Source organism: Aethina tumida, chromosome 6, assembly GCF_024364675.1.
Source record: "Aethina tumida isolate Nest 87 chromosome 6, icAetTumi1.1, whole genome shotgun sequence".
Classification (NCBI taxonomy): domain Eukaryota; kingdom Metazoa; phylum Arthropoda; class Insecta; order Coleoptera; family Nitidulidae; genus Aethina; species Aethina tumida.
Window position 1 is genome coordinate 19,089,370 of NC_065440.1, and position 25,240 is coordinate 19,114,609.

General features: G+C 35.4%; 6 protein-coding genes and 1 long non-coding RNA gene across 14 annotated transcripts; 3 read left to right on the top strand and 4 right to left on the bottom strand.

Annotated features, from left to right (window-relative positions):
• The first annotated feature begins 532 nt into the window (after positions 1 to 532).
• Positions 533 to 6,948, top strand: LOC109602999 (polyamine-transporting ATPase 13A3). Of its 3 annotated transcripts, XM_020019448.2 has the most exons (14): positions 533 to 584; positions 839 to 972; positions 2,871 to 2,971; positions 3,024 to 3,191; positions 3,248 to 3,318; positions 3,369 to 3,415; positions 3,467 to 3,623; positions 3,674 to 3,878; positions 3,930 to 4,122; positions 4,175 to 4,473; positions 4,522 to 4,908; positions 4,958 to 5,068; positions 5,121 to 5,847; positions 5,903 to 6,948. In XM_020019448.2, exons 2-14 carry the CDS (start codon positions 945 to 947, stop codon positions 6,889 to 6,891), a joined length of 3,483 nt encoding a protein of 1,160 aa, XP_019875007.2. In that variant the 5' UTR covers positions 533 to 584; positions 839 to 944; the 3' UTR covers positions 6,892 to 6,948. The 3 variants fall into 3 exon arrangements, with proteins under 3 accessions (XP_019875007.2, XP_019875008.2, XP_019875009.2); XM_020019449.2 differs by lacking the exon at positions 533 to 584 and having other exon boundaries at positions 674 to 972; positions 5,124 to 5,847; XM_020019450.2 differs by lacking the exon at positions 533 to 584 and having other exon boundaries at positions 675 to 942.
• Positions 6,949 to 6,978: 30 nt separating this feature from the next.
• Positions 6,979 to 10,332, bottom strand: LOC109602989 (facilitated trehalose transporter Tret1-2 homolog). 2 transcript variants are annotated; one of them, XM_020019436.2, is made up of 4 exons: positions 9,905 to 10,332; positions 8,859 to 8,991; positions 8,207 to 8,395; positions 6,979 to 8,152 (listed from the first exon to the last, which is right to left on the bottom strand). In XM_020019436.2, the coding sequence occupies exons 1-4, from the start codon at positions 9,965 to 9,967 to the stop codon at positions 7,056 to 7,058; spliced, it is 1,482 nt and encodes a 493-aa protein (XP_019874995.1). In that variant the 5' UTR covers positions 9,968 to 10,332; the 3' UTR covers positions 6,979 to 7,055. The 2 variants fall into 2 exon arrangements, with proteins under 2 accessions (XP_019874995.1, XP_019874996.1); XM_020019437.2 differs by having other exon boundaries at positions 8,859 to 9,009; positions 9,905 to 10,331.
• A 1,597-nt stretch (positions 10,333 to 11,929) lies between these two features.
• LOC109602990 (MAM and LDL-receptor class A domain-containing protein 2-like) lies at positions 11,930 to 14,920 on the bottom strand. Of its 2 annotated transcripts, none has more exons than XM_049969166.1 (7): positions 14,651 to 14,920; positions 13,926 to 14,093; positions 13,698 to 13,865; positions 13,456 to 13,626; positions 13,017 to 13,398; positions 12,796 to 12,962; positions 11,930 to 12,742 (listed from the first exon to the last, which is right to left on the bottom strand). In XM_049969166.1, exons 1-7 carry the CDS (start codon positions 14,772 to 14,774, stop codon positions 11,991 to 11,993), a joined length of 1,932 nt encoding a protein of 643 aa, XP_049825123.1. In that variant the 5' UTR covers positions 14,775 to 14,920; the 3' UTR covers positions 11,930 to 11,990. The 2 variants fall into 2 exon arrangements, with proteins under 2 accessions (XP_049825123.1, XP_049825124.1); XM_049969167.1 differs by having other exon boundaries at positions 14,672 to 14,829.
• A 201-nt stretch (positions 14,921 to 15,121) lies between these two features.
• On the bottom strand, positions 15,122 to 16,450 carry LOC109602965 (prostatic acid phosphatase). Of its 2 annotated transcripts, none has more exons than XM_049969170.1 (4): positions 16,321 to 16,450; positions 16,169 to 16,267; positions 15,735 to 16,107; positions 15,122 to 15,681 (listed from the first exon to the last, which is right to left on the bottom strand). In XM_049969170.1, exons 1-4 carry the CDS (start codon positions 16,390 to 16,392, stop codon positions 15,185 to 15,187), a joined length of 1,041 nt encoding a protein of 346 aa, XP_049825127.1. In that variant the 5' UTR covers positions 16,393 to 16,450; the 3' UTR covers positions 15,122 to 15,184. The 2 variants fall into 2 exon arrangements, with proteins under 2 accessions (XP_049825127.1, XP_049825128.1); XM_049969171.1 differs by having other exon boundaries at positions 16,324 to 16,407.
• A 134-nt stretch (positions 16,451 to 16,584) lies between these two features.
• LOC109602992 (prostatic acid phosphatase-like) lies at positions 16,585 to 18,035 on the top strand. The gene is made up of 5 exons (XM_020019439.2): positions 16,585 to 16,737; positions 16,802 to 16,900; positions 16,957 to 17,104; positions 17,162 to 17,386; positions 17,451 to 18,035. Exons 1-5 carry the CDS (start codon positions 16,627 to 16,629, stop codon positions 17,954 to 17,956), a joined length of 1,089 nt encoding a protein of 362 aa, XP_019874998.2. The 5' UTR covers positions 16,585 to 16,626; the 3' UTR covers positions 17,957 to 18,035.
• A 671-nt stretch (positions 18,036 to 18,706) lies between these two features.
• LOC109602966 (lysosomal acid phosphatase) lies at positions 18,707 to 24,125 on the top strand. Of its 3 annotated transcripts, none has more exons than XM_020019412.2 (3): positions 18,707 to 18,848; positions 19,634 to 19,732; positions 23,064 to 24,125. In XM_020019412.2, the coding sequence occupies exons 1-3, from the start codon at positions 18,756 to 18,758 to the stop codon at positions 24,081 to 24,083; spliced, it is 1,212 nt and encodes a 403-aa protein (XP_019874971.2). In that variant the 5' UTR covers positions 18,707 to 18,755; the 3' UTR covers positions 24,084 to 24,125. The 3 variants fall into 3 exon arrangements, with proteins under 3 accessions (XP_019874971.2, XP_049825125.1, XP_049825126.1); XM_049969168.1 differs by lacking the exon at positions 23,064 to 24,125 and adding an exon at positions 21,907 to 22,977; XM_049969169.1 differs by lacking the exon at positions 23,064 to 24,125 and adding an exon at positions 19,962 to 20,917.
• Positions 24,126 to 24,435: 310 nt separating this feature from the next.
• On the bottom strand, positions 24,436 to 25,231 carry LOC109602974 (uncharacterized). The gene is made up of 4 exons (XR_002191783.2): positions 25,145 to 25,231; positions 24,933 to 25,084; positions 24,634 to 24,878; positions 24,436 to 24,575 (listed from the first exon to the last, which is right to left on the bottom strand). It is a non-coding gene; the product is annotated as an uncharacterized LOC109602974 (long non-coding RNA).
• Between the last annotated feature and the right edge of the window lie 9 nt (positions 25,232 to 25,240).

Consider the following 25,240-nt stretch of genomic DNA (forward strand, 5'->3'; position numbering starts at 1 on the left):
TTAAAAACATTTATAATCTCTCCGTCCAGAACTAAAATTTCAGTTAGGAACAGATTTAATTAAATTTATTATTAAAAAAATAGATTAGATAAATTTTAGGCTTAGATACTTCTTATAAAAATTATTTGAAATTTTTCACAATTTATTATCTAAACTATTTTAAATAAGATAATAATAAAATGTCTAAAATTGAATTTAAAGAGTTTCACATTATAAATATAATTTCTGATTATACATTTTAACAATATTTATTAAATTTGCAATCATATAATCCGGAAAAAACAAGTAAATATAGAGATACAAGTCCACACATTAAAATAGTCAAGTCAGTCTATTTATGTAAATGTTGAAAATTAGAAACGTATGTGTATGTAAATGTTGTAGAGAAATTGCGATAAGAAACATGAGCGATTGTTTTTTCGTTTGGCCGTTATCGAAATCATTGAAGAATTTATACATTTATACACATCCAATTGCGATAAAACGTTTCGCCTTCCACATTTACACATTTTAGGTTATTCCCTCGGACAGCCACACGTATCACTCGTGCCTCGACACTTATTTCTTTCCTTCCTTTTCTTAAGGTAAAACATCTTTTGTTTGTCCGATTCATTTGTATTTTAATTTTAACAAGTCCCTATCGTGTCTGATAAAACACTCGTATTTCTATGGTTTTACTCATTAATTAACCAGTGAATCATTGTCACATTGCGATTTTTTCCTAACTAACTATTTGGGCTGCACGTGTGCACCGTCAATTTCGAAAATTCCGTGGCTGGAGGGAGGCAAAAAGATTTGCTGGTGATTAGTGATTAGTGAACGGTGCCGATTGTTTCAGGTTTGGCGGAGTGAAGCAAGTCCAGTCGGTTTTTAGTTGTGCGGGCGGATGAGGTGAAAGTGTACCAACGCTTGAAAACGCCGAAAACTGCACTCCTCCATTCGGTATGGTTAACAACTTCAACGGAATCGAAGGTTGTTCAATTATTTTTGTTTTTACCCCCACATTTCCCATTTTTATTCATACATTCAATCGTAATTTACGCCAATTTTTATCATGAAATCCATTAAAAAGGTTTTTCCTTGCTAAATTATTTAAAAAAAAAAAAAATCATTTTTAATATTTATTAGCTTACTCAGACTAATAATTATTTATTATATGCATATGTGCACATTATTATTAATTATTTAGCAAGGTAACTCAAACAAACCATCAACACAACAACATTTACTTAACGCAATATTTTCCAGTCTCAAGGCTGTAAAAATTGCCAATTATTATTACCACTAACTATTATTATTATTATTAAATGATAAGACCAGGTAAATCATTTTATTATCCGTGACACCTTTACGAGGGCCCATAAAACTATTATTAGTTAAATTTTGAGTGCGTTTCAATTTGCGAATGGAAAAAAATAGGGGGAACTGATCCAGGAAACAAATCAATTTTCGCGTCGCCGATTTATTTATTACCTCGCAAGGTTACATGTTACATTTGCACGTTATGACAATTGAACCGAACTAGAAACACCAAACTGTCTCTCTTCATTTAACTAATCCGAAAGTTTTGTCGCCATCCTTTTTAAATATTACTTAAATGTACTTTACTTTTGTTATATTTAATTCAGATATGTGATTTAAATTGCCAGGAATGTTCGGGGAACATTATTCTTTTGTATTTTGTTTCAATTAACTTACACTTTATCAATTCGTTGGAATTTTAAATTAAAAGTCGATAAAACACATCATTTGTTATATACTAAATTTAATTACAAATAGCTTTTATTATATTTAATCCAGAAACATAATTTAAAATGACAAACCTTATGGAGATCTTCCTCTTTTCTATTTTATATATTATTGTATTATCTCGTATATTTATAATTTTACATCAATTTCAATTTTTTTAACAGTATAACAATTTATCAAAGATGGTGGATTGATTAAAAGTCGATAAAACGTACTGCTTGTTATTTAGACCAATTTAATTGTAAATAAAATCTGATATATTCAATTTAGAAACATAATTTAAAGTCACAAACCTTCTGGAGACCTTCTTCTTTTGTATTTTGTATAAATCATCTTGTATATTGTATAATTTAGCAGTATAACAACTTATTAAAGATGGTGGATTGATTAAAAGTCGATAAAACATACTGTTTGTTATATAGACCTATTGAATTGTAAATAAATTGTGTTATACTTAATCTAGAAACATAATTTAAAGTGAAAAACCTTCTTCTTTTGTATTTTGAATAAATTATCTTGTATATTTTATAATTTTGCCTCAATTTTAATTTTTTTAGCAGTGTAACAATTTATCAAAGATGGTGGATTGATTAAAAGTCGATAAAACGTACTGTTTGTTATTTAGACCAATTTAATTGTAAATAAATTCTGTTATTCTTAATCTAGAAACATAATTTAAAGTGACAAATCTTTTGGAGACTTTCCCCTTTTGTATTTTGTATACATTATGTTTGTATATCTTATAATTTTGTCTCAGTTTTAATTTAATTTTTAGTACTTTGATGATGTACTTGAATTTTTTAATCTCTTCAATTGCTTTAATCCATTTATACAATCTCAAATGACAATCTTGTAATCTTTTACAACTTTAGTTGCCAATAATTGATACTTTATCACAGCAATAGTTAGTTTCAAGTTCATCACTCAACCTTGGTGCAACGTTCAATTGAAATGTCTATTAAATAATAATTAGTATTCCTAATATATTATAAATTATGCAATAACCGCAGCACATTGCGTTAATAGTGGGTTAGAAAGTACCATTTTGCACGTTCTCGTTATGCAACCAAAACATTCCATAACCAAAACATTCACCTCTTGTTTTTATTTTCCAATTCCAGAACATAAAATACAACTAGAAAGAACCAAAAACGAGCAGCACAATGAAAAATTTAAGTGTACAAAGATACAATATATCAATTTTGGAGAGGATGATCAAATGGTACCACCTCCATCTAACTCCACAATAGATAATAAATTGATAATTTTTTCAGGAAATTGCAGGATTTAGTATCAGTAAGCTGAGAACGAAGATCACCTGGCTGTTTTACATTTTAACGTTCGGATTATTAAGATTATTTTTTCATTGGTACCCTCATTTGAAACTTATTGCTACGCATTCTAGATGCAGCTTGAAGAAGGCCCAAAAAGTCTTAATCACTGTAACTTTACCTATTCCATAATCAGTTCTATTCGATTAACGTTAAAAGTGTTTTAGGATAATTATAAAGGAAAATGTAAATCGTACTTTGTAAAAGACGTCATCATTTTATCACCGAGTGCTTCCAGGTAATAATTAAATCAAACTAAATAAACAAATTAACTGTTATTTATTTAAGTAAAGACCTGTTTTTGGAGTTCTATTTGTGCGATGGAACTTTAAAAAGTAAGTTGGTGATTTGTCCAGTATTTTTTTACCATCTCACCCCAATTTTAGGGTTGCCTTTCGTTAAGACAATAAGGTGCAAAAAACTAACTTACATATGGGACGAAGACAGGAACAAATTCGTCAAACTGGCGGGTCTAGACAAAGGAATATCCAAAAGTACTCTTCATACTTTCAGTGGGTATTCAAAAGAAGAGCAAGATTTAAGGTTAATTAATTAAACCTTAAAGTAACAATGTTTAAAACTGTATTTTGTAGAAGGATAATTTATGGTTATAACGAAATAGTAGTACCAGTCCAAACAATATTAACACTTTTAGTTTTGGAGGCTTTGACACCTTTTTACATGTTCCAATTGTTTAGTTTGATCGTCTGGTTCTGCGAGTACTACTACTATTACACCATAGCTATAATAATAATGTCAGTTTTTGGAATCTCCTCATCGATCATACAAACCAGAAAAGTACCTAATTACTTAATACAACTTGAGAAATACTAACAAAATTAATTGTAGAACCAGCAAAATTTAAAAGGAACAGTTCATTCCTCAGACAAAGCCACAGTTTCTCGAAATGGTACGTTCGAAGAAATCCGAACGGAAGATCTGGTACCTGGTGACGTTATTCTAGTACCATCAGGTTGTAACATGCAATGTGACGCCATATTATTGAACGGAACATGCATCGTTAACGAGAGCATGTTAACAGGTACCACTTCATCACGTCACCCTTAAAGCAATTCTTAACTCAAAGATTGTAGGTGAAAGCGTCCCTGTAATGAAGAACGCCTTACCCAAAACCAACGCCTTGTACAACCTCAAGGAGGACATGAGCCACACGTTGTACTGCGGTACTAAAGTAATACAAACTAGGGGGCACGGAGACCACGTTAAGGCGGTGGTTATTAGGACTGGTTACCTGACGACAAAAGGGGAACTGGTTAGGAGTATCATGTACCCTCCTCCCGCTGACTTCAAATTCGACCAGGACAGCTACAAGTTCATTGGAATTCTAAGCTTCATTGCCATGCTTGGTTTTATCTACACCGTTGTGTCAAAGGTGGGGGACCAACTAATTTCGAAACTGTGTTTAAATCATCAGTTTTAGAGTTCCAGAAACATTGCACCAATCGACATTTTAATAAAGGCCTTGGACTTGATAACGGTGGCGGTACCGCCAGCCCTGCCGGCAGCTATGACAGTCGGAAAACTGTACGCCTTAAACCGGTTAAAGAACCACAAAATCTTTTGCATCAACTCCAGAGTCATCAACGTGTCGGGTTCTATTGATTGTGTTTGTTTTGATAAAACTGGTACCTTAACGGAGGATGAATTGGACATGTGGGCGGTGGTACCAGTTGAAGAAGGAAAAGTTAGATATCCAGTCAAAGATGTCAGCAACCTGGATGATGGCATGTTGATTAGAGGCATGGCTTGTTGTCACTCTTTGACTGTTATCGATGGAGAATTGTGCGGGGACCCTCTGGATGTCAAAGTACGTGCTCAACCATAACATTTACAGTTCTAACAAGCTAACGTTTTAGATGTTTGAAGCAACAACTTGGACTCTAAATGAACCAAACCACAGCAACGAGTTCATCACCCCACCTTTAACAATAATCCAACCAGATGAGCAACTACACCATATAAACAAAGTAGGTCTCCCCCATTTTGTTTAATAAACCTCTCATTTTGTATTAATTTCAGAAGGCTTTTAAAATAGCCATCCTAAAGCAGTTCCAATTCTCCTCCACCTTGCAACGAATGAGTGTAGTCACTAAGAGTAGTGATAAGGAAAAGTACGATGTTTTCTGCAAAGGTTCCCCCGAAATGATATTCAGCTTGTGCGAACCATCTTCAGTACCAGACGAAACGAAACTATGGCTCAACAATTTCACTGAACAAGGATACAGGGTTATAGCTCTGGCCACCAGAAACCTCGAAATTACAAGTGATGAACTGAAGGTGTTACATCGAGATGAGGTGGAAAAGGATTTAGAATTTCTAGGTCTAATAATATTGGAGAACAAACTGAAAAAGGAGACTTGTGGCGCCATTGAAACGTTACAAAAAGCGGGAATGAAAATCGTGATGATAACAGGGGATAACATACAAACAGCCATTCACGTTGCTCAAGAATGTGGTATTCTCACCCAGGGTTGTAAAATTATTGAGGTGCAAGCCCACAAACCGACCAAATTCGAATTTGCCTCAATCAATTACGAAGTATGTAAAAGGAGCAAGGCTCAGGAATGTGTGGAAATCGAAGAGGATTACAGATTTGTTGTCACAGGAAATAGCTGGAGCAATTTGGTTAAGTACTTCCCAGACTTGGTACCGAAAATCGTGGCGAAAGGTGCAGTCTTTGCTCGAATGTCTGGCTCACAAAAGCAACAACTGGTTGAAGAATTAAAAATATTAGGCTACTACGTTGGTAATACATTTACAACCCTTACAGTTATGAAATGTAAATTGATGTTTGTTTTCAGCAATGTGTGGGGATGGTGCCAACGACTGTGGGGCCCTCAAAGCTGCCCACGTGGGCATATCTTTGTCCGAAGCTGAGTCAAGCGTGGCTTCACCTTTTACTTCCAAAGAACCGAACATTTCTTGCACTCCCAAGGTTATAAAGGAAGGAAGGGCTGCCCTGGTGACGTCGTTTGGAGTTTTTAAGCTCATGCTCTGTTACAGCCTGACGGAATTCGCTTCGGTCATCATCTTGTACACCATAGACACCAACTTAACAAGCATTCAGTATTTGTTCATCGACATCTATTTAATTTTGAATTTCTCATCGATTTTTGGGCTGACGAAGGCGTTTTCAGTTTTAGACAAGAAACCACCGATGACTTCCTTACTTAGTTTCATACCCTTGTGCTCTTTAGTTTTCTTCATGTTCTTCACGATCTTCTATCAGATTTTCTCGTATCACTTCGTTCAAACTTTCTCGTGGTTCACGCCCTTCATCTACAACCCCAACAACACAGTGTTCTACGAGTCTTTCGAAAACTATGCGGTGTTTTCTGTGTCCATGTTCCAGTATATAACGATGGCAATTGTCTTCAGTAAAGGTAAACCTTACAGGGAAACCATCTTCAGCAACAAAATCTTCACGTTCTCAATCTTTTTGACGATACTAACTTGCAGTTATATTGTCGTTTATCCTGCTATTTGGTTGCAGGATTTATTCGAATTAAAAATACCTCCGATTGTTGAAGACAGGTTCACGTTTCTTCTTATTGCCTTCCTCAACTTCTTGACTTGTTTCTTTGTCGAAGACATTGTTGTAGAAGTAGTTATAAAGAATTACGTGCAGCCCAAACTGAAATGGTTCAGTGGTAAGCAAAAAGTTTATGTTAAAGTTTTACAAGAGCTGGATGATAGCACCAACTTTCCTCTAGTTGAAAAAATGGGAACGGAAAATGGTGTTATTAATAAAGGCTTTGAAAATACTGAAAATGTTACGACGAGATGTTAACTGTTTGTTTTTTATTGTAAATATATTTATTGAATGTTAATAAAGTCGTTTTATACAGTGTTGTTTTTAATATAAATATCCATCTTATACATAACAGTTTTATTAAACTATAACAGAACAAATCACAGATAAATAAATAAACAAAAATACTGGAATAATTATAACTAAGGTCCAGTCTCATTTTTTTTCCCCCTCCCATCGAAATAGTCCTCAATCTCTTGCAAGGTCTTCCCTTTGGTTTCCGGGAGGAAGAATATGACGAAGAAGGTACCGACTAGAGCAACACCTCCGTAGAAGAAGAAAACCCCCTGTCTGCACATGCTTGCCAACATGTTGGGGTATATTTTGACGGTGATGAAGTTGAACAGATAACCAGAACCGGAACTCAAACCGGTGGCCAAACCCCTCACCTTGGTGGGGAAGACTTCGGCGGCGAAAGCGAAGGGTAACGGCAGGAAGCCTAGTGTGCTGGTGAAGAAGTACAAGAGCAGGAGGATGACGGGGAAGAACATCAGGGTGTCTTGCATTGATTCCGTTACTTTTCCTTGTTCGATCAACAGGATGTAACTGGCTAAAATTGTCATACACATAAACATTCCCATACCGGAGAAAATTGAGAGAGGTCTTCGTCCTATTTTCTTGGTGATGTAGCTCAAGAGTATGGCCGACAATAATCGGACGACTCCGATTAAAACTATGGCCAAATACGGGTCAAACTTTATACCAGCGTCCTCAACGATGGATATAGCATAGAAAACAATGCTGAAGGTGCCAGAGAACTGCTGGAAGAAAAAGAAGGTGATGACTATGGAAAAGGGGCGCAAAAAAGACTTTTTGGTCAACAGTTTCAGCTTCTTCTTCAATTGTACGATTATTGGTGAAGTTGTGAAGGTGTTTTTGACAGTTTTCGTTTTGATCAAGGTGTCTATTTCTTGTCGCACCTCCTCAACATACTCCTTAGTGCCGAAGACGTAACACATGTTGTTCTTGGCCTCCTCTATGCGGTTTTTGGCCACCAACCAAGACGGTGATTCGGGCACAAGGAGGAGGTTGATGAGTATACCCAAACAGGGGAAGGCCGCACTGATTAAGGCCACTATTGCCCAGTTATCCTGGAAACACCAGCCGAACATGTAAATCACGAGGACCCCCAAGGCGAAGCTGATGGTGTTCCAAGTGGTAAACACTCCTCGCAGCTTCGGGCTGGACACCTCCGCCATGTACACTGTTGCCGGCACGCTGGACAAACCAGTGGACAAACCTAATAAAGAATCAATTAAACTAATTGATTCGTTGTAAATTTAAGGGTAGTTACCGGTGAGGAAACGGCCCAGAAGCAAAACGGGATAGTGATGCCCGGGGAAGAAGTAAGCGGACGCGATGACGATCCATCCCAGGAAGCAGATGACGTTGACGCAATTGAGGGCCGTCCTGCGACCGAAACGGTCGGCTATTGGCCCAGCAAAGAAACACCCGAACGGTGTCGCCAGCGATGCTATCGAAGCTACGGCAACAATATTGTTTCACTTAGTTATCTCGACCCTTTACATACATATCGCGAAACACTCAATTTAATTTTTAATTACATTAAACTCTTATGAAATGATAAGTGATAATGCAATTAATTTATAAACAAAATTGTGGTCAACGTAAAGTCTAAAAAACTTAATGAACAATGGAAAATTATCGGAACCATCTCAAGAAGATCTTACGATAAAAAAGGAATTCTGATAATTTGCGATTAACCCACTGAACTGACAAAAAATAGGTCCCATGACATCAATGTGACGACATATTTAAACTTTACCTTATGATGATATGTCAATTTTAATAATCATAAATTCTCAAGATTATACTGATCCAGAATTAACCAGCTATTTTTAATTATAATATATATATATATATATATATATATATAATATTGACAGTATTGATAATCCATAAATAATAATAATAAATATAATTACCAAACCAAGAAGATTGGTCTCCATTTAAAGGGTAATTGCTGTCTTCTTTTAATGCTGGAATTGCTACTGCTGAGTAACCTAAGCTCATGCTTGGGGCGATGCTTGAAAAGTTTGTCAAAATACCTAAAAATACCTAGAAACAACAAAAAGACTAAATTTAACAACAAAAGTCTCCAACAACTCAAAAAATAGTCGTAACAGTCAAACTAGCCAGTTTCATTAAGTTAAAAATGATTTTAAATACACTTAGTGTCTTATAGGAGAGTTTTGACATCAAACATGGTTAAAATTATTAAAAACAGCTTCAATAACTAAATAAAAACAGTCTATATTATTAAAAACAGTTACAACAGCTAATCTAGGCAGATTCATTAAGTTAAAAATGATTTCAAATATATTTGGTGTCTTATAAGATATTTTTGATATTAAAAATGGTTAACATTATTAAAACAGTTTTAATAACTAAATAAAAATAATTTATATTATTAAAAAACAGTTACAACAGCTAATCTAGGCAGTTTCATTAAGTTAAAAATGATTTTAAATATAATTAGTGCCTTACAGGAGAGTTTTGACATCAAAAATTATTAAAATTATTAAAAACAGCTTCATTAATTAAATAAAAACAGTCTATATTATTAAAAACAGTTACCACAGCCAATTTAGGCAGTTAAAAATGATTTTAAATATATTTAATGTCTTATAAGATAGTTTTGACATTAAAAAATAGTTAAAATTATTATCAAACAAAAATTGTTACAGTAAAAAAAAAGAAGTTCAACTGAAAATTAACAGATTTCAACACATATATAATTTCGCAATAAAAAATTTTGTTTGAAATAATAAAAGTAATTTAAAGTTTTGAAATTTTAAACCAAATCTCTTAAGGTCAAGACGCAATCGAATTGATAACCTTCTATTACTCAACTGAAACGGTCACTATCACAAGCCTTTGTCGATTTTGCTTCGAAAAAAAAATTATTCCTTTTCGGCAAGTTTAATGAAAAATGAGTTGGACGAAATGAAAAATGAAAAAATGAACTCACCTGTCTGGAGATGCTCCTTTTAAATTGATTTCGTTTGTGCCCCTCATCCTGGCGGTTCGTCATGTTGACAAACTGAATTGTCGTTGCACTTGTTCAACCGAACAATTCGGAATGATCGGAACTGTTGAGTCGATGGTTGTTTATAAAGTAAAGTTCCAGTATAGTTTGAAAATCTTGCGATATGTATATATATATGTTGTTCAAACATTTTTATCTCGATGATCGTATCTTTCTAACGCGAAAACAGCTATCGTTTGTACATAGCAATAAGGCGTTTTGTTGATTTTGGCATTATTGTTTTTCTACTTCAAAACCACTCGTGCATTTCTCGTTAATTGCCTGATCTCTTCGTTGATTACGAGATTACGAAGCCGAAGGAATCTTCCTGAACTTTTTCCAAGAATATTCGACCGTTTCAATAATCAAAGAAAACAAAAAAATTCCGGAGCTGATTAATTTTTATTGTAGTGCCGATTTTAATTGTGGTTATTGTGTTGTAGTAGGGAATTCCATTCTCATCTCAAGATCCGCGGCCCGATAACTTCCAAAACACTCTAAATTAACAATTAGCACTTAAATGCAACCAGGAAGCTAGATTAAAGCAATTAGCGTTTGAAAAACGTCCGAAAAATTGATTTGTTTATAATTTTTTTCGGCTCGCGTTTGTCATAGATTAGGATTCATAATTTACACACGGGAAATCCATTAGGGTTTGCGTAATTTACGTGCTAATGATTTAAACGTGGTGTTTTAAAATTTCCCAGATTCGTTAATCCTCCACAATCTAAACAATAACCACAACACAATAAAAATATTTTATTAATGTTGCAATTACTATTTGTAATAAGTTTGTGGCTTAGCTACTGTTTAATAGATGGCGAACTTAATTATTTATCAGCAGTTTGTTTTGGTTAAGTAAGTTTATTAAACATTTTGCACACTTATCTGTGTGAGGTTCACACGATAAATTTTCCAAACCATATTCATTTTTTTAATTACGATTTTAATGGTTTTTAATGGGTTTTAAATATTGAAACTTGATGTTTTCATTAATCGATTGGTAAATTGGATTTTTAATGATCTTCAAATTGAATAGACACAAGTTTTTATTACAATTATCTAATTTCGTTTTGAGAAGGTATTGTTGTTAAACTGGACACCATTGACATATATAGTTTTCACCAATGAATTCAGCACATATTTTTGTATTTGTCCTCAAAGTTTTATATAAAAATATTGAAAACTGAATTTTTAATGACCTTCAAGCTGATTAGATGTATTGTTATTTTTATACAATTATCTATCTTAGGTTTGTGAAGGTATTGTGGTAAAACTGGATACGATTAACACATGTGGTTTTCACCAGTGGAATCAGCACATATTTTTGTATTTGTTCTAAAAATTTTATATAAAAATATTGAAAACTGAATTTTTAATGACCTTCAAACTGATTAGATATATTCTTATTTTTATACAATGATCCAACTTGGTTTTGTGAAGGTATTGTAGTAAAATTGGATAAGATTGACACATGTAATTTTCACCAATGGATTCAGCACATATTTTTGTATTTGTCCTGAAAATTTTATATAAAAATATTGAAATCTGAATTTTTAATGACCTTCAAACTGATTAGATATATTCTTGTTTTCACACAATTATCTAACTTAGATTTGTGAAGGTATTGTGGTAAAACTGGACAAGATTGACACATGTGATTTTCACCAGTGGATTCAGCACACATTATTGTAATTGTCCTGAAAATTTTATATAAAAATATTGAAAACTGAATCTTTAATGGGTCCTTCAAATTGATTAGATATATTCTGGTTTTTATACAATTATCTAACCTATGTTCTTCAAACTGTATTGTGATAAAACTGGACACGATAGAAACTTGCATTTTTCATCACTAGATTCAGCATAATTTTTTGAAAGTATTTCAAAAAAATGGCAGATAAATATAAAAGACTGAATTTTTTATAATAGTTCAAATAGTTCCGGTTAAATCACACAATTAGACATGTCTTATCCGATAATATTCAGAACAACTTTATTTAAAAATAAGCCGAACACAAATCTCAAATCACAAATCGTCATAATCTGAGTTCATGGTGAAATCCAGCACCTCATCGTTGGTCAGGAAGCGTACGTCGCTCTGTGAATCCCCCGAGCCGTTCAGCCTCCTCTTGTACTTGCCCATGCCCACTTTGACAGCGACCACAACCGCAATGAGAACCACGTTCGCCGTCACCGCTCCCACAATCCACCACACGTAACTGTTCGACTTTTTCTCTTCCACCGTTATCACCTTCTTTTGCGTGTAGTGTTTCAGGAAGGGCACCATCTCTTCACCCTCGTCCGAGTAGTCGAAGATGCTTTCGTTGGTCTCTTGGTTCTTCATCGTGTCATAGTCGGTTTCTTTTCTCGTGGGATGGGTGTAGATCACCTTGCTTATGTTCAGCTTTGGGTAGAAAGGAGGTGGCGTTGAGACTGTTGGAATTGTAGGTTTTTTTGTCTTACGTGGGGGAGGCACGTATTTTTTTGTGGGGAGTGATTTTCTTGGTTTAGTGGGTGGTGATTTTTTTAAAGTTGTTGTCGTTGGTTTAATGGTTGTTGTTGGTTTAACGATTGTTGTTGGTTTATTTGTCGTTGTTGGTACCACTTTAATCGTTGCATTTGTTGGTTTAACAGTTGGGACCATTTTTGGAGTCGTAGGAGCAATTAATTTAATCGTAGTGGTTGGCATAGTAGTCACCGCAATTGTTGTAGTATCAATTCTAACTGTAGTCTCTTCAGTTGTAGTCACTAGTTCGTTCTCATCTTCAGTTGTGCTACCTAAAATAGTAAAAACCTTCAAGAAATTGTCGAGAAAATAAACTGAAACATACGAAAAATACAATGATCGAAGATGTCGGGACAACAACGATTCCTGGACCAACAATCCTCGTCGCAGTCGCAAGTTATCAAATTGTTTGTGGCTAAAGTGGGGGCCATTAATCCACATCTATCTTCGCACGTTTCAATAATTGGGGTTAGTTCAGTAGAATAAGATACCCTAAAGTAAATCATTCAAAATTACTGGATTAAAATATTAATTATTACAAGTTACATGGTGGTGGTCGTTTCCGGTTCATTTTGACAGTCTTCTATAATTTTCACATCGTCAATAGCTATGTCACTAACGTAGGAGGCACCTCTAACTCCCTCTATGATTATTTGGTAATTATCGTCGATGGGCCCGATGAAATGTCGGGACTTATACCAAACATTTCCTTGGTTGCCCTTCATATCGAAGAGTACCCAGGAACTCTTCAAGTTCGAATCTTCCTTCGCCTTCTTCAGATAAACCCTTAATGTTCCAGTCGTCGCTCCGTACATGTGGTACCAAAATTCGAAGCACACATCCTTTTTGGTAGGTTCGTAGACGGGGGAAATCAATCGTGCTGTATCGTTTTCATTTCTCGACGACGATTCGATGTACATGTAATAACCTAAAGTTTATAAACTTTGAGCACTTCCTATTTATGACTGTGAATTACAGGACTGACCTCCTTGATCCTTTCCTAGTGTGTGATCGTAACTGGGGCCGGTACCAATGGTGCCACTCGGCGTGTTGTAATTCATCCTCCTCCAATCGAAGTCGTGGTTGAGGTCGTGCTGCCAACCGCAAAGATCCTCCCTCTCAAAATCGCAGGATGTCGGCGGTTTCGAGTCTGAGGCTAATAGTAAACCACAAGCGATAAAAATTTATGAATGCCCCATAATTATGTATCACAATTATGTCACTTACGTATGCACAGAGGAACCGGTCCTTGCCACTGCTTACCGTCGCAGTACATCGAAGACTTCCCGTTGAGCTTGTAGCCGCTCATGCAGACGAAGTTCATCACGGCCCCGTTGTGCGTCGGGAAGATCAACACCTTGTCCGGCGTCTTGTCGAAGGGCTTGCACGAGTTTTCTGTTTTGGTGAATACACACAGATTACAAGTTGGCAAAGGGAAGTTCATGGAGGACTTACTGACGCAAATCGGTACGGCGTCGAATTGCCATTGGCCACCGATGCACTGCACAAATTTGTCACCCAATAGGTTGTAACCGGAGTTGCATTTGAATTTGGCGAGGCGGTGTCGTTGTCTGTATATCGCTAGGCCATTTGCCAAATTGAATTTTTGGCACATTTTTCTATCTAAATAAAAGAAAATAGAAAATATAGTAATGTGATGTTTTCACCAAGCTATTCATTATTAGTATTAGTATTTTTTTGTATCTGTCACCAAAATTTTATAGGAAAATATTGAAAACTGAATTTTTTGTGGCCTCAAATATGATTAGCCTCAATCTTGTTTTGTTATCAGTTCCTAATGTAACATTTTGAGGATTCTAAGAAGAAATCAGAAAACATAGAAACATGCGGTTTTCACCAAGCTATTCAACATATTTTTTTGTATCTGTCACCAAAATTTTATAGAAAAATATTGAAAACTGAATTTTTTGTGGCCTTGAATGTGATTAGTCCTAATCTTGCTTTTTTATCAGTTTTTAATGTGACTTCTTGAAGGTTCTAAGAGGTTCTAAGAGTTCTAAGACAATCATGCCCTTATCACCAACCTATTCAACGTATTTTTTTGTTTCCATCACCAAAATATTATAGAAAAATATTTAAAACTGAATTTTTTATGGCCTCGAAAATGAGCAGTCCTAATATAGTTTCTAGAAACACTAGAAAATATTTTTTACGCATACCACTGTAACTATAGCGCATACCACTGTTACCATAACCCATACCACTGTAACCATAACGCATACCACTGTAGCTGATCGGGTGTGAGACTGCAAAAATACACGAAATAACCACCAAAATTTTCATTTTAACTTATTATTAATTAACTTAAGGGCTTGTTCCAGAACGACGCGAAGTTAAAAACTGAAAGATTAATCTGCGAAAAACGGAAGTAGCATTGAAAAAGGAAACTTCTTATCTATGAGTAGTTGGTCCAAACGTTATTGTTAGATATATCATTATTCACTTCCACGGAATGCGTTTTTATCAATTCGTTTTAATAATTATTTTTATGTCATTAATATTTATTTAACAATTAACTACTTAGTACTTTAAGAAGTTATATGATATATTGTATAATAAAACAATTAAGATAAAAGTATTACATGGTAACAAAATATTTTGTCAACCACATTAAAATGATTGTTTTAGGATTTAAAGCGGCTTTGGCAAGTTTATATTAAGAAGTCTTACATCCATATTTATTTAAACCACAATTATGAGTTGCAGATTTGTTCTTTTTGCTTCAACGTCAAACTGTACGGCGCCAAAATCTTGTTAAGCTTGTTCAGCTCGCAACTGGTACCGCAGTTTTGGATGTTCACCAATGATAAGGTGTCGCCATTCTTCACATACAATTTAACATACTTAAGGCTGTTTTTCTGCCACAATTCAAAGAACAGGCTGGACGCAAACTTGGGACAACCAATCGGAAACGTCGGCGCCAAAACGTGCAAAACATCTACTATGTTCGAGTCGTGGGCTGAGTAATAAATCATTTTTTCTGTGGCGTTGAAGTTTTCAGTGAGTGTGGTGAAGAGGGGTCCAACGTTAAGCTGGGCGATCTCTTTGTTGGCCGTGCTGGCTTGGAAGAAGCTGGCGGAGATTTGATCCAACGGTTTGGGGTAGACTTCTTTCGTCCAGCTGGGCAACTCCCAGCCCAACACTGACTCGATGTACATCACGTCTCTGATTGTCCAAGCTCCCATTAGATCTAAAACAAACAACTTAATTCTTCTGTACGTTGCCTTTTTGTGGACCATTTACTTGTCACGTTTTTTCCTGAGTGCAAGGTCAGGTATTTGTACACGTCTGTATAGGACTGGTCAATGGCCTGATAGGTTGGGGTGTTCAGAACCTTGTCTAAAAGGGCGTCGTTCCTTGGACAATTGCTGGCTGATCCCTCCAACAGTGCCAGATTAGTGTGAATGGGAATTGGCTGCCAATGTAGAACCTGATTCCAAATTTGTCCAGCCTCTGGAGCATACAGGCCAGCTAAATTAGCTCCGGCTGACATCAAACACCTGTCCATGTCGTCTGAAATTACTTTTAAATGTGTGTAGGAGTATTTTGAGGGCAGGAAACTGCTGTAACGGCTTCTGATCCATTGTCCTAACTCGTACTGTTTTTGCTTTCCTACCTGTATTGAAAAAAAAAAACAATTACTTGAATCACCAGTTACTATTTATTGCTATAATTACGTTGGTTAGCTGTCCTGGGTCCTCCTGAGCCCACAGTTTGTCTTTGTAAGGATCATTGGGGTATGTTTCCATTGGTGTTCTGTCTCCATGCCTGAATATCTGTAACAAATGAAAGTTTTAAACTTGTATAAATAGTTAAGCAAGTCACCCACCACTTGTACTTGGATCAGTTCATCAGCTAAACAGCCGGCCAAAAACACGACGACAACAATTTTTGAAATCATGTTCAGAACTGACAACTCAGCACAGTCATCACAAAGTTTTTATACCCATCTACCACGTTTTTTGCACGAATTCCGTATCGTTCAACGATACATTTCCACAATATATGGCACGTGAGCCATATTTGTTTTTCTGTAAGCGATTAAGGTTTAAGCCCGTTAATGCGTTTATTCCGTTTAATTCTTTTGTTTGATCGTGTTGTGCCGAAATCTTGTATAAATTGCTTAATCGGACGGATGAAAGTCAGTCTTCGACTCGAGTCTGAGATGAGGTTGCTGATTGTCGGGCTTGCTTTGGTGCATTGCGTTTTTGGCAAGGCTGCTGACAAACTCCTGTCAGTACAAGTGGTATGCCTTTGTACTTTATTTAATTACTAATACATAATAATTGTTAATTGTTTTCTTGTGGCAGCTTTTCAGACATGGCGAAAGGACTCCAATAGCAACTTACCCCAATGACCCATACAACAATATCCTGTTCCAAGAAACTGAAAGTGGACAACTAACAAATGTAAGTAACTAACTTATAATTAATTGACAACGTTATTGAGTTTAAAATTGTTAAAGGTTGGTAAAATGCATCAATACAAGCTGGGACAATGGCTAAGAGGAAGATACAACGACTTCTTGTCCACCAGGTACTCCAGAAATGAGATTTTGGTTTATTCCAGTGATGTTGACAGAGTTCACATGTCTGCGCAATGCAACTTAGCAGGTTTTTATCAAACTACAAACAAACCATTACAAATATCTTGAACACGACAATCTTTAGGTCTCTATCCACCTCAAGGTGATCAAATCTGGAACCAAACACTTTTATGGCAACCCATTCCAGTACACATTAACGTCTCAATTTTGGAAGGGACAGTAACGAATTGTCCACGATATGATGCCCTAAAAAAGACGGTGGACAACTCCGAAAAAATCCAAGCAGTTTTAGCTCAGTACCAAGAAGAACTGGCTTACATGAGCTTCCACTCAGGCTTAAACATTACCGGTAAGAATATCACGAGTCCAAAAGATGAACTTGGTAACATCCAAACATCCAATTCGATTTCCAGACTTAAACACCCTCGTGTTACTAAGAGACACCTTGTACAGAGAAGATTGGGGCGGCTTACCCCTGCCAGCCTGGACGTCACAAATCTACCCTAACCCAATAAACGAACTGGCAGCTCTGGCGTTTGCCCAGGACACCTCAACGACAGAAATCGCCAAACTATCAATCGGCTCGTTCCTGAACACCGTCCTGCAAAACTTCCTGAACCCCGCCCAAAAATTCGTCATGTACTCAGGTCACGACAGCTTGGTGTCCGACGTGATGCACGTTTTGGAGCCGGACTACGAGAATTTCTGTCCCGAGTTCGCGTCCATGGTGATGTTCGAGCTGTGGCAAGGAAGCAAGAATCAGTACGTGAGGTTTTACCTTAAGAGGAACGACACCGTCGAGAATTTGGTGGTGAAGAAGTGCTCGGAGAAATGTGTGCTGAGCAAGTTCAAGACGATTCTTGAAACTGTTGCCATTTCGCCAGACACCAAAAAGAAACTCTGTGAGATTCTTCCTTGAACAATATGAACTATGTTTTACTGTTAAAATATTTATTTTACATATATTTTTTAGAACCGAATAAATGTATTAACAGGAATGTTTCTATTGATTTCTATTTCTAAAACAATTATAACGTTCTGCCCACTTTTAATAATTAAGTACTTTATGCAGATTTTTATTGGTGAATTACAATGTTACTGTCTAAAAACAAACTAAAGATATATAATTTCAAGTAAATTTTAATGAATTTTCAACAGTTTCCCATTAATCAAAACTAAATAAAGCAGATTAAATTAAACTCTTTTAATAATGGAGTTATTTATGCTGATTTTTATTGGTGAATTTCAATTCTAACTGTCTAAGCATCAAACAAAATTGAAAAGAGATAATTTTCAAGCAAGTTTTAATGAATTTTTCAACAGTTCATTTTGATTAAAACTAAATATTGCAGCTTAAATTAAATTATTTTAATTATAAACACCTTATGATGTTTTTTGTTGGTGTCTTTCAATTGTAACTGTTAAAAAAGAATGCTTTAATGTGTCACACAGTCAAGGAGAACTTTCCATTAACTTTATGTATGAAAAGTTCAACGAATTTTAAAAACAAATACATGAATTTACATTGGTCGTCCGTTTGTTTGTCAACAACACACACAATCGTAGATAATTTCCAAACAAGCATAAAAAAACAATTAAAATCAGAGATGAAAATCACAATACGTATTCGTAATCGCGGCAGATAAACGTTTATCGACTTGTTGAGCCGATTTTCGGTCAGTTATTGCGGTTTGGCGTCCACACACAGGACGGTCACGATGAAGCTCTCGCTTTTACTCATTTTCGTCGTCCTAGTCGCAGCGGAAGCCAGACCCAAAGATGCAACCGACGAGCTCATCGCTGTGGCTGTTGTAAGTTCCATTCCATTTTTTCCTTATTTTAACATTTTTAATAAGTTAGTTGTCACTAATTCGCCAATTTTTAATGGTAAACTTAACGAGTTACTGATAATTGGGGTGGATTAGGCTTAGGTCCTGCACAGAACATTTTACTGTCCAAAAACATGTAAAGTTTTAATCAGTATTTGCATAAAATTTTACTAAAATACGGAAGGTAAATTTTCTTGAGTGTGCACTTTGTTTCGTTGGACACCTTATCGTATTACACGTGGATTAATTGTCTGACTACTTAGTTTATTAATTAATTTATCTGCCATAAATAATTTTTTAATTTATTGCCAATTGTTTTTGTAGGATTTAGATTATTGAAGTACTTGTCTGGTGTGCTGACATTTCACCACATTATTTGCAATCGTATATAATAAAATATGAAGCAATTAATCAACATGTATAAAATTCGTTTACCTTTGCAATTTTAACACCCACTTCTTATCAAGTTTCAAGCATATTTTAAATGTTGCATTGTTTTAACATGGTTGGTGTGTGATTAATATTTTTTGAAATATTAATTACACAAACTGGGTAACATTGAATATGTTCAATGCTATGCTTTTACTTAGATAAAACTAGAAATTAGCTATTAATAATTAAGTACAGTACATTATTATCATTATGATAAATATGTAGGCAAATTCCAAGAATTTTGTATAAATTACTAATTAAATATAAATAAACAAGGTCTCACTTCATTGAAAAATGTCCTACATTTAATAACGGTTTAAAATTGTTTGTTTAAGCTTTTCCGTCATGGTGACAGAACAATCATTGAAACTTACCCCAACGATCCCTACAAAGACCGCAGCAATTGGCCAGTTGGTTGGGGACAACTCACCAATGTAAGTATTAAAAACACTTAAACAAAATCTGTTGACTTTGATAAGAATCATCAATCACTTAAGGCTACTGATAACTAATTTTATACAATAAAAAAAAACCATTATCACCTATTATTAAACGAATTAACAACAATTAAATAATTATGATAATCGATAAAACTAACAGCATGAGGAGGAAAACTATGGAAAAAATGTACCTTAGAGATTAGACGTTGTTTGTTGTTTCTAGACTGGAAGGACCAGATTAAAAACGTTTGGACATTGGATCCAAGAACGTTACCACCAAATCATCAACAAACACGTGCACGTACAAAGTACCAACACGGTACGCACCAAAGACTCAGCCAGGGAGTTCCTGGACGCCTTGTACGCCAAAAAACCGAACGTAGACGTTCAAATCATAAACTGGAGGGACAACTACTTGTTGGACTGGAACATCACTTGTCCCAAGTACGCCAAACTAAAACACCAACACGTACAACACCTAATAAACGAATTAAAAACCACCGACGAGTACAAAGGCGTGTTCGAATATTGCTCCGAAATGTCCGGCAAAGAGGCCACCGACATGGAGTACTTCGAGTTCCTGCACGGCGTCCTGGAAATCGAGGACAAAGAACGCAACTTCACCCTCCCACTTTGGACCCGCAAGGTTTATCCGGTTAAAACGTCCAAGTTGTCGGGAATGAGTTTCGCCACTCACTCGGGAACCACCGAACTGGCCAGGTTGAAGACCGGGCCGTTCTGGCACTTAATCCTGGACAATTTCCAGAATTTGTTGGAGAACAAAACCGGTTTCAACCTTTGGGTTTATTCAGGACACGACGTTTCGATTTCGAACGTGCTGGAAAGCCTCAAAGTGTTCGATGGTGTCCCACCAAAGTACGTCAGCAGTGTTATCATAGAATTGTGGAAGAGTGGCTCAGAAAATTATATTTTGATTTATTACAAGGTTGATGATGATTTAAGAAATGTTGTTGTTGAGTGTTGTGGGTCCAGTTGCGACTTGTACAGGTTTAAAGAATGTTTAAAACCTATAACTGTAGATGTTCAAGAATGGAAACTTGAATGTAATCAAATTTGAATGAAATATATTGTAAAATTTACATGTGAATTAGGTTTTTAAAGCAATTTTGTTGTTAATACTAAAGAAAATTGACAATAAGAAGTTGTTGCTGACTTTTATTGGTGATTTTTGCTTATAACGACTGATTAATCTGGAAAAGAGACACATACAATGTTTTAAAACGGATTAATCCGACATACATTAAATATTTCAATAATAAGAAACTTATGCTGACTTTTATTGGTGATTTTCAGTCGGAACTCCTTAAGAAACAATTTTTATTTAAAAGTAAATGTTTGTAATAAGGTTTTAATAAATTTTTGGACAAATTTACCTCGATTAAAACTGAATAATGTAGCTTAATTTCAACTTTTTTAATAATGAAACCCTTATGCTGACTTTTATTGGTGACTTCTGGGTATAACGACTAAAAAATAATATGAATCTTGAAAACAGCTAGTTTTAATACATTTTTGAACCTATTCGTCTTGATTAAAACTAAATAATACAGCATAATTTCAATTCTTTTATTAATAAAACCTTTAGGCTGACTTATTGGTGATTTTTGGTAATAATGACTAAAAAATAATATAAATTTTGAAAACAGATACATATAAGAATGTTTTAATTCAATTATGAACAATTTTACTTTTATTAAAACTGATTAATCCAACCTAAATTAAATATTTCAATAATAAGAAATTTACACTGACTTTTATTGATGATTTTCAGTCGGAATTCCTTAAGAAACAATTTTAATTTAAAAGCAGATATTTCTAAGAGTTTTAATTAATTTTTGAACAAATTCACCTTGATTAAAACTGAATAATGCAGTTATTGGTGATTTTTGGGTATAACTCTTACTAATTTTAAAAATAGACACTTTTTAGGTATTTTAATGCACTTTTTAATAATTTTAAACTTATTATTACTTAATAAAATGAAAATTCATAATAAATTTTACAAATATATCTGATAAAAAAAATCAGTCGACATAAGTTGTATCTTCAATGAGCTCGAATTTCTTTTGACACCACTTTGACGAAACTTCCCAAAAACTGTAACAGCACAGAAATTTCCCTCATCGAAGATATATCTTGTGTTGCAGGAAGGAAAGCAACGCCACTACGAGCTGGGCCAGTGGTTCAGGATCAGATACAACGGTTTCCTCCCGGAAACTTATTCCGAAGACGACATTTACGTCAGGTCTACCAACGTCGACAGAACTTTGATGTCCGGCCAGGCCAACCTGGCTGGACTTTATCCTCCTAACGAGAACCAAACGTGGGAGGACGGCTTGAGCTGGCAACCCATTCCGGTGCACACGATGCCGGAGGATGAGGACGACATTGTTGCTATGCACAAGTCTTGCCCCAAATACGACAAGCTCAAGCAGGACTTGTTGAACAGTGACTACGTGAACAATTTACTGAAAGCCAACCAGGACTTGTTGGACTTGGTGACGGAAAAGGGGGGGCAGGACTGTAAGACGCTTGTGGATGTCGAATATTTCCACGACACATTGAAAATCGAAAAAGAATATTACAATATGAAGCTTCCCGACTGGACCAATTCGATTTATCCGTCCAGAACTGAACCACTGGCAGTCATCAGTTTTACCACCGGAGCTTTTACCGAACAAATGGCACGTTTGAAGACTGGACCATTTTTCAATCACTTACTCACACATTTCCGGAATGTGATTGCTAAAAACGAATCTGCACAGAAATTTTTAATGTTCCCTGCCCACGACACAACCGTGACAAATCTATTGATGGCCATGCAAAGCTTCGATTATAAACTTGCTCCTTACGCCGCCACTTTAATATTCGAAGTCAGAAGGGCAGACAACGTTGAATACGTTAATGTTATTTACAAAAAGGACGGCGAGTTAATTAATTTAAAAGTCAGAGGATGTGAATGGAATTGTCCTTTTGAAGACTTTGTAAAGGTGCTTGAACCTGTCACTGTTCCGCCAGAACAATGGAAAGAAGAGTGTAAAGTTTAAAGCTGCTCCAAACTTCCAAGAAATTAATTAGTTAATTCGACTTTGGTGCTTTTAATAGTAGATGGAAAAATTACAGGTTTCTATCTATGAAATTCTATGAATTTGTTAATGCTAACATCTTAATTTAAGCCAACGATCAAATGTATTTCAAATAAATATAATTTTATTACATGTTTTATTTAATTGATGTATCGTTTGTTTAATTTCCCAAACACTGAATAGTTGCTGCCCCTTTAGTACCCTTGTACATTTTTTAGGGAGGCAAAAAACGCCAATACGAACTAGGAAAGTGGTTCCGGGCTAGATACGCGGACTTCCTCAACGAAACTTACTCCGAAGATGACATTTACGTACGATCATCGGACGTGGACCGCAGCTTGATGTCCGCAGAAGCCAATTTGGCGGGCTTGTACCCACCCAAAGGCTCAATGATTTGGAACAAAACACTTCTGTGGCAACCCATTCCGGTGCACGTCGTACCTCGCGCCACCGACAACGTTCTGAGAATGTCGAAACCTTGTCCCAAGTACGAACAAATGGCCAGGGCTTTCTCAACCGGCACCTTGGTGTCTTCCATCATCGCCGAGAACCAAAAATGGTTCGATTACTGTACCGAGAAGACCGGAACGGACTTCACCACCCTGACCAACTTCCAAACGTTGCACGACGTACTCAAGGTGGAGAAGGAACAGTTCGGCTTCAAATTGCCCGAGTGGACTTCACAAGTTTACCCGACTATTACTAAAAATTTGTCGGGTTTGAGTTTCGCCATGCCCGCTTACAATGCGGACTTGGCACGTTTGAAGATCGGGCCTCTGTTCAATTTTATTTTCACACATTTCGAGGGGGTGCTTAACAATCGTTACACGTATCAATTGAGGGACGAATACGTGCCGCCCACTCAGAAATTCTTAATGCTTTCGGCACACGACACGACCGTCGCCTACGCCCTTCAGGCCATGAAGAACTTCGACAACGAACAACCACCTTATGCCAGCACCGTAATATTTGAGCTTAGGGGTGACAGAACTGCCCCGTACTTGAACGTCCTTTATAAGAAGAACGAGGAGCTCATAAAAGTGGTTTTGGAAGGTTGTGACTTCGACTGCGATTATCAGAAGTTTATTGGATTGATGGGAAACGTTACTATTGACAACGAAACTTGGGAGAAGGAATGTGCCTATGTGGAACCAAATGACAACTCCTCAGATGGTTTGAAACTGTCCTTTAGTTTGATTCTTGGTTTGTTCTTGTTGAATTTTGTTTTCTTTAGATAAAATTATGAGACACCCCCATAAAATTTATATTTTTTGTCTAATAGACAAAATTTCACGTTTTCTGGCCCAAAACCTACAGCAATACTGTAACTTTTAAACGAGCCACACTGTATATTAATTTTTTATTTTGATAAATACTTAAGAACGTTTTAATTAATTTTTTTACCATTTAACTTTTCATAAAACTGGATAAACCAGCTTAAATTAAACACTCAAACAATAAAAACTTTAATTGGTGATTTGCAGTCATAACTTTTAATGTTTAATAAATGTTTCTATTAAAACTGTGGAATGCAACTTAACACTTCCATCCAGTCAAATTAATAAAATTCTTATGTATAAATAAAATTCATTTTTATAAAAGTAGTGTTTTTATTTCAGCCATAATACTCAAAAACACTAAATTAGATATAAAAAGTAAAAATAAAAAGCCATTTAATATATACACAACAAATAATAATGAGAAATTGCTTCAACTTTATTTCAAAAAACCTAAAATATAAAATAAATTAATATATTTATAAGGTCATGTTAAATTAAGTTGAATAACCTTCTCTATAACCATTTGTGATTTGTTGTCTAATCTCGGGTGTTAATTCATAAAATGGATAGTGCAGTTGTAACAGTATAACCTTTCTAAAATGTTCCTTCATGCTTTGATAAGTGCGATCAAGTAAATTTTTTGATTCCAATTGTTTCCAGAAACTGTTTGTTTTTAGTAAATTAAATGCCTGTTGTTCGATAATGAAGTCTAGAATAATTTTTTCTTCTTTCTGTGAATATGGTCGTTGCACCCTGTTAAACATAATAACAATTATAAATTTATAAATGTGTATTGAAAATACTCACATTTTGTTTTATATATTGTATACAGCTGTTAATTTAAATGACACAAGTTTTTTGACAGTGGTTGTTGTATTTGTGATTTGAGGTTAGGAATTTGAAACTGATTGATTAAGTTCGATATTAACAGTCTCTATGGTTACAATAATTTTTAGCACCTTAAAAAGTTAAATATTGTAATGTAAGACTGAAATAAAGTTTGTTTAAGAAAATATTACATAAAAAAATTTACACCAATCAAAACGATTACATTTGAAACTAAGCATTGTGATAGGTTGAAGATGTTTATGTGTCAGCGCACCCTATTGGAAATA